This window comes from Scomber japonicus, chromosome 6 (assembly GCF_027409825.1).
Source record: "Scomber japonicus isolate fScoJap1 chromosome 6, fScoJap1.pri, whole genome shotgun sequence".
In the NCBI taxonomy this organism is placed as follows: Eukaryota; Metazoa; Chordata; class Actinopteri; order Scombriformes; family Scombridae; genus Scomber; species Scomber japonicus.
In genome coordinates, this window is record NC_070583.1 from 27,278,115 (window position 1) to 27,287,813 (window position 9,699).

Genomic DNA, 9,699 nt, shown 5'->3' on the forward strand with positions numbered 1-9,699 from the left:
GGCAGAAGGCAGCAATAGATGTGGGAGAATAAGCAGCAGACTGCATGTGTCTCTTCTTTGGAGATGTTTGCTTCGAACTCCAGTCACAACCGAGTCTGAATATTCTCTCAGGGATGAGAGCAGACATTTGGAGAGCTGTGATTTTCAGTTTAATTGTGACTTCAAAGGAGGCTCAGTGTTTTGTCTCATGTCTATTACCTTGGGAACAGCCCCTGACCTTTAAGTGAGGAAGTACATACAGTACCTAATTGCTCTCTCTCAAGCTTACCTCTTTTTTTCTTTCTTTCATTCTTTCTTTCTTTCTTTCTTTCTTTCTTTCTTTCTTTCTTTCTTTCTTTCTTTCTTTCTTTCTTTTCTTCCCTTCCCACACTTTCACTGCAGAATTAAGTCCTCCAACCTCGATGAGCTTTCTCAGAAATGCAATTTTTCAGAGAGATGAAGTAAGAAATCATAAGATGAGTTTTCATCCAAGCATTTTAATGCAAATTATAATAACTCAAATTAAAAAGACTGAATGGAAACTGCAATTGGAGATAAAATGTTCATTTCATTTTTCTTATATTTGAAAAAAAAACCCTCTTCTTGCTCACTCCAGGCTTGGTGTAAAAAGTATAGTTTGTTGAAAAATGAATGTGATGGAAACATATTGACATGCATTGGTGATTTTCTGTGAATTACAAGCTTACCTTTCTTAATACACCAACTCTTTTTTCCCCTTTCTCTCTCTTGTACCCTCTCTTATGGATCTCTAGGTGTGAGTCTGTCACATCCTCAGCCAATCAGAGCCTTCGTTAATAGCGGCGTCGGCACGTGATTGGGAGAAGGATGGCAACCATGCCGTTTGTCAGTGAGGGGAAGTGTGTGAGTGTGGAGTGGGATTTCTTGCAAGGACTGTTGGCCAAGCCTCCCACCCTGCCCTGGTGAGACACAACGCACGCACGCACGCACGCACACACACACACACACACACACACACACACACACACACACAGGCTGATACTGTATAAGCCTGGGTGCATGCCCATGAATTAATCTGAGCAAGGTGAAATCCATACATTAACACCCTTGTACACACTGACAGCCTGAAAAAGAATTCCCTATCAATGAAACACAATCCAGAAGACATAAGTCTGTTCTCCTTGCTGCCACACATAACCTGTATTGTTGCTCACCTGCCAATCCTGTCAGACCCGTGAACCCCCCTCCCCTTAGTGGGAGATTAAGTAAATTTGGCTGGAATTATTAATGGGCAGTCATTTACAGGCGGATATAAAAACTAAGCAGAATCAATGTGTGTGTATTGATTGTTCTCGGTGGCTAGGGTCGAGGCAGTATAATAATGAGATGTTACAGAGGCTGGCAGCATGAGTCCACAACACACACACACACACACACACACACACACACACCCACACACACAGAAAAACACACTGTTTATACTTATTAGAGAATAGCAAGGAGAAATACAACAGCTGTGTCAGCTGATTAAGATGTAAACATATGTACACATGCTATGTGCTTCTTTACATTCTTTCTCTTTCTTTCTCGCTCACACACACAAACACATACAATACTGGCGGTCTATCTTAGGATGAAAATCAACAACACAGACACGAGGGTAGAAATGCTGCTCCAATCCCACAAACGCACACACGCACACACACACTTTATTATTCCGCAGCACCGACACAAATTGTGAAGTGGCTGTGACAACATAATTCCACCACTCAGGCCCCATTGAGGAGAGTCAATACCCAATCAGAGAGACAGGCTACCTGAGCCCCGGCCCCCCTCTGTCACTCTGCCCCTCCCTCTCCTATTGATCCCTCAATCACGGCTTCAGCTCACTAGCCCGGGACCAGATGAGAGAGAGAGGGAAGGCGAGGGAGAGAGACGGGGGGGGCTAGGGCGTGAGAGATAGGCAGAGACATTGTGTATGTGTGTGTGTATGTGGTGGGTGGGTGGGTGGATGTGTGTGTGTCTGTATGTCTCTGTGTTCACATATGGATTTTGGAGCAAATGGCATTATTAGGACTCTGCTCAGCCAGATAGAAGAAGGGAGTTTGTCTGTAATTACCAGGCCAATCTGCAAGTGATGGGTCAGAATTGAGATTGTTTCACTTGAATTGCAGGAGCCATTACCATTATATGTATTTATGAAATGAGTTTTTCAAGATTGATGCTCAGGTCATTTATACAGAGCATAGATCAATCAACAGGTGGTCACTAAATGGCTATTATGTGATACCCTCACCACTTTCATCTTACACAGTGCTGATTCATACTGTTTCTTTGCCCTTTTCTTTCTTCTCCTCTTTGCTTTAATCTATTGTATCTATTACTTCCATTTTCTCCACACCCTTTGTCTTTTCCACTCGTAATACATCCTCCCTGTTCACCTCTCAGTCTTCAGAACCTGCGTAAAGAGAAGTCTCGCAATGCAGCTCGTTCGCGGCGGGGGAAGGAGAATTTCGAGTTCTTTGAGCTGGCCAAGATGCTGCCTCTGCCCGGGGCCATCACCAGCCAGCTGGACAAAGCCTCGGTCATCCGGCTGACCATCAGTTACCTGCATATGCGCATCTTTGCCAGCCAGGGAGACCCGCCCTGGAGCCCTCTGCTGGAAGGAGACAGCAACTGCAGCAAAGGTGAGTAAAAAGCCATGCCCAAAAGAAAACATTAAAAAAATTACGAACTGCACTGATTCACCTAAATTCACTGTAGATAAAAAATAAATCTATTTTTTACAGACCAGCAGAGAATGCACTCTATCTCATGACCACGGTCATTTTAAAAATCCTGATCAGTATGCAAGTATGTCGAGATAAATGTAGCATGGTTGCTGTGCATAATTTCTCTGTTGATTATACATGCATTTCAGCAGAGATGAATGTGTTAATGTTTGTTGCCAATGAACACAAACCACTGAAAACTTTAGCTTGCTTTAAAGAAGCAATTCTCGGCTGTCTGATCTGCCCACATTGACACCCAACACCACAAAAATTCAGTTCGGATCAGGACAATTATCCAGTTCTCTATTACTGACTTTAATAACTTGTGTATGTGAACATATGCTAAACCACGCCTACACGCATGGGTGCCTAGTTATGTTTTTGAGAATGCCTCCCTAAGTAATTCAAAAAATTCCTGCATTTCTACACCACCTAACCTCTTGGATTAAGTCCAGAAACAGCTACAATCACTAGTCTAGATTGGCGTTGGCTGCCGAGGACAACTCGGAGGAGCTGCTGAGGGCTTGTGTTTCCAATATCTTGACAATTTCTATGACAGCATATCACCACTCTAACCGCCGTCGTATGATAGACATCACTCCTCTGCTTTTTATTGTTTTTTTCACCATGAGCACTTACTGGAGGATGCTTGCCCTCATACTTTGTATGGATGAGCTTAATAATGGTGATGTCCCTGCTGTCACAGCTCAATCTGACAGCTGTAGAGCAAGGAGGGTGTGGGTGCATGACGGAATCTGATTGGTTGTCTTAAAAAGAACCACAGTGCTGACACTAGCCTCTTTCTGAAAAGTTCAGATTTCAACTACAAATACTCAGAGTGGCTGCACAAAAAAGTCTGAGCGTTCTGAAAAAACAATGCTGGGTTTTCTCTAGGCGACTGCATACATTGTCTCCTCACTGGGAACAACTGAAAAAAGACATTGGCACTCAGAAAAAATGCTACACACGCCCAGAGATTGTTACTAAAATGAGAAAGGCTGGTCCACCTCAAGGAAACTATAAAAGAAGGAAATGTCATTACGTCATAATAGCAGCGCTCTAATGCTCTGCTTAGTGCCTGATTTTGGCACCAGTTCTATTGTTCTAACCCATCTGCATCCTATGACATTTGATTAATATTGACTGATTTTTTCCAAATGTGCATATTTGTATATTTGCTATTGTCTCCAAAAAGTATCCAATGATTATTAGGCATACTTTATAGGGCCCATGAGTTTAGTATAAATAAAAATTGTTAGTTGTTAATTGTTATTGTCATTTACAGATCCCTTTGATTCTTAATTGTGCGTTGCTAGGTTAACAACTAAACTAGCCTGTAGCTATAAAACAACAAAGACATTCCATGGCTGTCAGAAACTTTTAGAAAAACTGTTAACAATGATTAATCGTAATTATGAATGTAGAAATCCCTGTCATGATAAAATCAGGACCTGGGCTTTAATCCCATTTGTCTGGTGTCCTGCTCTCAACATAATGTTAGCTGACAGGCTCAGAGTTCATTTAAAAAAGATACACAGTTTACTTAATTTACTAACAACAGTCTGTTACTAACCTCAATCACATGCATAAGAAGTGCCAATTCATTATAAAAATTACTGAATCATAGTTTCCTTGGTCCACTTCAAAGGTCAGTGTACTTTAAGTGAGGTTGTTGCTAACTTTGGGGGAACATGGTGTGTGGCTTTCTTTTCAATCGCTGGACTGCTGAAATAAGCATTTTCATTATTTTAACTTTTACAGTATGCAGTGTGGGGTGCACAATAGCCAGCAGTAAATTTAGGGAAGGATTAGCCTGTTTACTATTTACTGACCCCAAAAACACATGATTTTATTGAAGGTTACATTTTTTCACTTACATGTTTGAGGAAGCACTGCCTATGATCTATTCTCTGCTCAGCATTTGTGTGTGTGTGTGTGTGTGTGTGTGTGTGTGTGTGTGTGTGTGTGTGTGTGTGTGTGTGTGTGTGTGTGTGTGTGTGTGTGTGTGTGTGTGTGTGTGTGTTTGTGTGTGTAAGCCAGAGAAAGCGAGAGAAATAGATGATACACAAAGAGGGAGGAAACTATTGGTGCGATTTGTAATTACAGAAATTAACTATATAATGAGGACAGTGTAATTATACAGCCTGTCTAATTGCTACTATTACTGAGGGGAAACGATGCAGCTACAGTACAATTACAGATGTGTGTTTGCGTGTCTCTGTGAGTGTGTGCCTGTTCTTGTCTAATTGGAGGAAATGTGAGCAAAAAACAGTTGTGTTAATAGCATGTTTGTGAGTGACTGTGTGTGGCTCTGTCTACAACAATGTGCACGGCACAGACCAGATAAGACATAATGGTTTAAATAGTTTAATAAATTGGGCTGGGTATAGATAGTGGTGCCAATATACCCAAATTTTGGCACTTTTTCTCAAAATCCATAAAGGGCCAATCAGGTAATTTTACACATGAATGTTAGTAAATAATGTCTAGTTTGAGTTACACAAAGGGAGTGTGGAGTTTGGAAGACAATATTGAGAAATGTAGGATTCCCATACTTGATCTTCACCATTCTTTTCAAAGTCCCCCCAAATTAATGGAAGAACAAAACTGAATAACTGAAATACACCTCTTACATGAGGAACATGAGTTATATACACTTAACTTAACTAAAAAATAATTGATTACAGTGGATAAGCTATGAAAAGTTTTAACAGAATTACACATTATGGCAAAATAGATAACAAAAAAAAAGAAGAAAAAAACTCAAATCAAGCTTTTTCTAAAGTTTTCAACATGATCTCACTGTCTTCATCAGTGGATAAAGTTGACTTAGTTGTTGTAGAGATGCCGTTGTTATCACGTGAAAGCTGCTCTTTGTCATTGGATGTGCATGACCTCCTCTAATCTCTTTGTGATGACTTTGACAGCTTCCCAGACGATGCTGTGACCAGTGTTTGTCTGGTTTTCACAGACAGCTGATGTTCAGACCAGTCTCTTCTCAACCACTGATGATGAACATTAAATTCCAATTTGATGAATCTTGACTTACAATATAGTGAGTCCTGTTAGTACGAAATGGTAAAGAACATACATTTGTGTATACATAACTGCAATAACATATACTTTGACAACTAGTATATGGTACATATTATATAGAATTAGTATTTAGCATGGTATTGGGTAACAGCATAAAAATTTCGCAAAGCATTAGATACTTTTTTATGTGTACGTTTTGGACTTGTGATGCTGTACAAATGCATTTTTTGTATTTAAAAAAATATAGTTTTGAATATCCAATACAATCAATAGATGACTGATCTGCCATCAGCGACAGTTCACTGTAGTAGTATCCCGCTCATTGCGCTTATATTGTGTAAAACATACATTGTGAGCTATAGTGTTAGAAAATATATATTCTTAAGGATGAATCCATCGGGATCCTTTGATATTGTATCAGCCATGCAGAGTTACACAATATGAATCTCTGAGTGAAATCCATACAGTAGCATACTTATACACAGCCATGGCCTTGACTGTGCGCTACACATAAAGAATTGTTTTGCCTCTGTGTTCCGAGCTTTTCTTGGCCTTGATAGAAAATGCCCACTGTTTAGAAAAGTAGGTATGCAGGTACAGTTGCTATGCTGTCCTGTGCATTAACTTGGAAGTGGGGTGGAAAGACAGATGCGAGGTATGCTGCTTACACCACAATGAGAAGCGCGTCTTGTACAATTGTGAACCGTGGCTGTAAATATATAGAAGCTTCCAGTGGCTACGTGAAGGTCGTGTAAAAATTTCGAGACGCAAACTACGGTCTGAGTTATCTTGAGCATTTCTTTCATCAAATTAAGCTCTAATATCTGGAGTATTTTATTAAATGTTTGGAGATTTTTACAAGCAGGTCACACAGTCTCAGCGGGACCAAGGCTGAAAATGCGATGCTAATTTGGACATCAGTTTGGACAAGTCTAGTACCCACAATGCATTGGCAGGGTTTTAAGTGTGATGCATGACTTTAATTCCGTTAGTGGAATGTGGTCAGAGATCCAGCTGAAAAGGGACAGGATGGAGAGGAGGGGAGACCAGGGGAAAAGGACAAATGTTGAAGGAATAAAAAGAGAAAGAGGGGAGGAAGGAGAAGAGTGTGAGGAAAGAGAGCGGAGGGGGTGGTTACATTCCTCCACACTCCCTCTTGTCCGGGGTTTTTTGGACAGGGCGAGGGGCAGCAGAGAGGGAAGGAAGGTGGAGGGTGGAGGAAAGGAGAGGGATGGAGCCAAGGGGAGGGGCCAGTGTGGCTTTTGTCTGCTTCCCACGTTTCAAAGCCAGTCTTGAAAAATGAATAGACAGAGGAAAATCAATTGCATGACCTTCACAGAGAGAAAGAGAGAGAGAGAGATTGAGAGAGCAGGAGAGGGGGGGAGAAGGAGGAGAGAGACAGATTATGGAAGGAAGGAGCAAACGAAAAGGAAAGGCTCAAGGGGGGGAAAGTAAAATGACCCATGATGTTCATTCCCATTCGGTATGTGTCTGTGTTTGTGTGTGCGCCTATTTGCTCAGCGCATTCAAGGACTAAACCTTTTTATTTGAAATCATTTATATTTCAAAGTCTCTCAGTGTTGAGTAAATTTTGCTTTGGGGGATAGTTTTGTTTTTTCAATATTTCCATACTTTTTCAAATGTCCTGTTAAAAGATAGCTCCAGTTTATGTCATCTGAGGCTTCATTTTTGTTGCTTTTTTGTGGCCATCATTTCTATTAGTTATGATAACACTGAACTCACCACTTACACTGGGAGCACAGCAACAACACTAAAAAGCAGCTTGACAGGAAAAGAAACACAAGTTTTGAACTGGCTAACAGTTTCACCAGATTAGTTAAATCACTGTATCTATGGGTAGAGCTGAAAGAGAGGGCACCTCAGTAAATGACTGGGATACGACTTCAAGCACTGTTAGTGATTTTCACTTTTCACACATGCAGCTACATTCAGGAATGTCAGAAGAGATGGGGCAAGTCCAGGAAATGCAACATTTATGGATCCCAGCTGCCATAGAACTCAACAGAAGAAGATGGCTCAAAGCCGGATGTACGTGTACTGTATGCAGCAGAAGACATATCTTACTATTTACTGAAACATGGTGGACGAGGAGGTGTCAATTCACAAAAGCATTAGCAAGGCAACCACAAACAAGTCATGGATCTAAATATGTAATCAGTGGAGTCTGGTGATTGGTTTGCTCGCTCCACATCTTTTATCAGACACATATAACCCTTTCTGGACTTGTCACTGCAATAATACTGATTTTATTCACAACACATCTGTACTGGGATTTTCCCTGAAATGTAACTAGATCTTAAAGTGGGAAATGGATGGCACATAATTCCCTGAATATTGATCCCTGCTCCCATTCACACATGACCCCATGCAGGAAATATTCCAGAACATTTCAGGGAAAGACTATTCGTGTGAAAGGGGCTTAAGAAAATTGCAGTAAATTGTGATGGATGTTAATGACTTTTAGTTCACTGCCTTTTTCACTGACACTGCCTGGTTTCAAGTCTTTTACACATCTGACCATGATGCTAGGTGTGTTTGTGTATAGTCAGACATGTGCTCTCTTGCACCTGTAGCCACACCCAGCAATGATGTCACTGTGTACTGACACATCTTGGAGTACACATCTACATCACTGCAGCAAAGTGAGAAGTGGAAACAGTGGAGGTCAGCAAAAACATGATTTTCAGCTGCTTTTAGGTTGCTCATTAAAACCTCTGATCGTCTGACTGCTCGCATTTTTATGAGCCTGGCTGCTGCAGGAGTTTTTACACCAATTTTAATATTGATATTTGAGATATAATTAGATATTGGTCTATTTTAATTATTTAATAAAACACATAAGATAAACAAACATTTTTCATAAGGATCTTTTTAAATGTACTTATTAAAGAAGTGGAAGCAGGATACATACAGTACTGAGCAGGACATTATTCAGTTGAAAAATAAACACTTGTTTCCTGTAATGTAAAGGACACATTATTTCTAAGCTGCCTCAAACTTATCTTTGTCATTTCCACTGCAATTTATTGTTACTTATCATCCAGCATGTCTGTTGGTATCTCTGATTAACTGAATCACATCACAATTGGCTGATATTATTAGCCATGTCGATATATTATATTTGCTAAAAAAGACCTAAGTTGTAATACATTAGAATTACCCTTTAAAGCCTCCGTAGTTTGTGAGGTTGAAATTAAGCAGTCCAGCTGATTTATTTAAGTTAAGATTCTGATAGCATAAATTCTCTTTTTCTGCAAATCTGGAGCAACTGAGCCTTTAACAGGTGCAATACGGTAGCTGGAGAACCCCACAGTCTTTTACAAGGTACAGTACAATGACAACTCACCGCCAGCAACAGGACCAGCTGAAGTGTTTTACTGTCTCTCTTAGTGAGGTCAAACACACCTCTCCCCTCCCCAGCTCTGGTGACATTGAGTTTCATTCCACCTCCGCTCGCTCCCCCTCTCTTCCTCTCTCTCTCTCCCTTCTCTTTTCTTTCATTGCCACTGTCGTCCTCACCTCCCTTCAGTCCCCCCCCCCCCACCTCTTCACGTGTCTCCCTGTGTCTGCCTCCCCTCTAATTCACAGCGTTTAAAGCAGCCGGGGCTTTTAAGGGAAGTTAATTGCACTCAAATTATGTTCGACCGCAAAAGGAGCGCAGGAGCGACGGAGGAGAGACAGAGAGATAGAGGAGAGATAGAGGGAAGGAGGGAGGGATGGATGGATGTCAGAGTGAGAAGATAATTGCGCCAGAGAAGGACGCTGCGATTAGGGTCACTCTTTCACTCTCAGCCAAAACGTCACATTTGGATGATAGTAAACAACTTGGCAGGTGATCAGGCTCCTGGCTTGAAAGGGTGAAACTATGGCAGTGGAGCCAAACTTGAGAGACAAAGACGGATAAGACGACAGA

At 41.1% G+C, this 9,699-nt stretch overlaps 1 protein-coding gene across 1 annotated transcript in view; it reads left to right on the forward strand.

Annotated features, from left to right (window-relative positions):
• The first annotated feature begins 825 nt into the window (after window positions 1–825).
• npas1 (neuronal PAS domain protein 1) overlaps window positions 826–9,699 on the forward strand; it is a 25,672-nt gene continuing 16,798 nt past the window's right edge. Inside the window, exons 1-2 of the mRNA XM_053320942.1 lie at window positions 826–920; window positions 2,407–2,645. Coding sequence (XP_053176917.1) covers window positions 826–920; window positions 2,407–2,645 — 334 coding nt within the window. The remainder of the gene's footprint in view (window positions 921–2,406; window positions 2,646–9,699) is intronic.